This window comes from Salpingoeca rosetta (assembly GCF_000188695.1).
Source record: "Salpingoeca rosetta unplaced genomic scaffold supercont1.7, whole genome shotgun sequence".
In the NCBI taxonomy this organism is placed as follows: Eukaryota; class Choanoflagellata; order Craspedida; family Salpingoecidae; genus Salpingoeca; species Salpingoeca rosetta.
In genome coordinates, this window is record NW_004754927.1 from 1,508,442 (window position 1) to 1,509,618 (window position 1,177).

A 1,177-nucleotide genomic window follows, 5' to 3' on the forward strand; every position below is an offset into this window, starting at 1 on the left:
ACTGCCGCAGCACCTCAAGGACAAGCTCTGGTCTGCTGCGCTTGGACACTCTGCATGGGTGTACAACCTTCTTCCGCACTCCCAACTGGGCATGTCACCGTACCAGGCTCTCTTCGCCAAGCCTTCGCCACTGCAGCACGTGCGCGTCTTCGGCTGCAAGGCGTTCGTGTATGACCACGTCCACACGGACAAGAGCAAGGCCTTTCCCCGACGGGCCATGGAAGGCTTCTATGTTGGCTTCGACACGCGATGCAACGCGCATCGCATCTACGTCAAGGCAACTGGGCGAGTGAGGTCCTCCATCCACGTTGACTTCCTGGAAGAGGTTGACTGCACGAGTCAAGGGGGTGCTTTACCGACATCACCACTCACAGGCAGCAACGGCACCAGCACTGTGCAGAACCTATGGGTGATGCCAGCAGCAACAGCATCCACACCTGACCCCATGCGGCAGGGCGACGAGAACACACCTGACCCCATGCGGCAGGGCGACGAGAACACACCTGACCCCATGCGGCAGGGCGACAGCGGCGGCGCACAAACATCTGCACCACTCGCGCAATCAGTACCCACGGCACAGCAGAAGACAAGCTGTGCCGTCAACAGCAAGCATCCTGACTCGTCAACGGCAGACGACGGCAGTGATGACGATGGCGATGGCGATCACAGCGACGACAGTGATCACAGCGACGACAGTGACGTCTGCCTGCGGACTACCCTGTTGCCTGCGGACTACCCTGTTGAAGAATGCCATGGTACAGACGCACCAGCCACCGCAGCAGCCGGTCCCCAAGACATGGCGGGACGCCATGGCCTCTGCACACAAGAGCAAGTGGCAGGAGGCCTTCGTCAAGGAGTGGAGCAACATGATTCGGCACGACGTCTTCGACATCGTTGACCAGCGCACTCTTCCCATGGGCGTGCGACCAATACCGTCCAAGCTCGTCTTTGCTGTGAAACACAAACCGGACGGCAGTATTGTCCACAAAGTCCGGTTTGTTTGCTGCGGCAACCGGCAGACGGAGGACACATACGCAGATGTATTTTCGCCCACGACACGCTTCGAGGCTCTGCGCACCTTTCTCGCTGCTACAGCCCAGCGACACATGCTGCTGTGCCAGTTCGATGTGTTCTGCGGCTTTTTCTCCATGCCGAGCTCGACATGGCAAACGTGTTT

At 59.2% G+C, this 1,177-nt stretch overlaps 1 protein-coding gene across 1 annotated transcript in view; it reads left to right on the forward strand.

The window, feature by feature from the left end:
• Positions 1 to 898, forward strand: part of PTSG_12007 (uncharacterized protein) — a gene marked incomplete at both ends in the record, with an annotated part of 1,057 nt that extends 159 nt beyond the window's left edge. Inside the window, one exon of the mRNA XM_004995892.1 lies at positions 11 to 898. Within this exon, the coding sequence (XP_004995949.1) occupies positions 11 to 898 (888 nt within the window). The remainder of the gene's footprint in view (positions 1 to 10) is intronic.
• Positions 899 to 1,177: the final 279 nt, after the last annotated feature.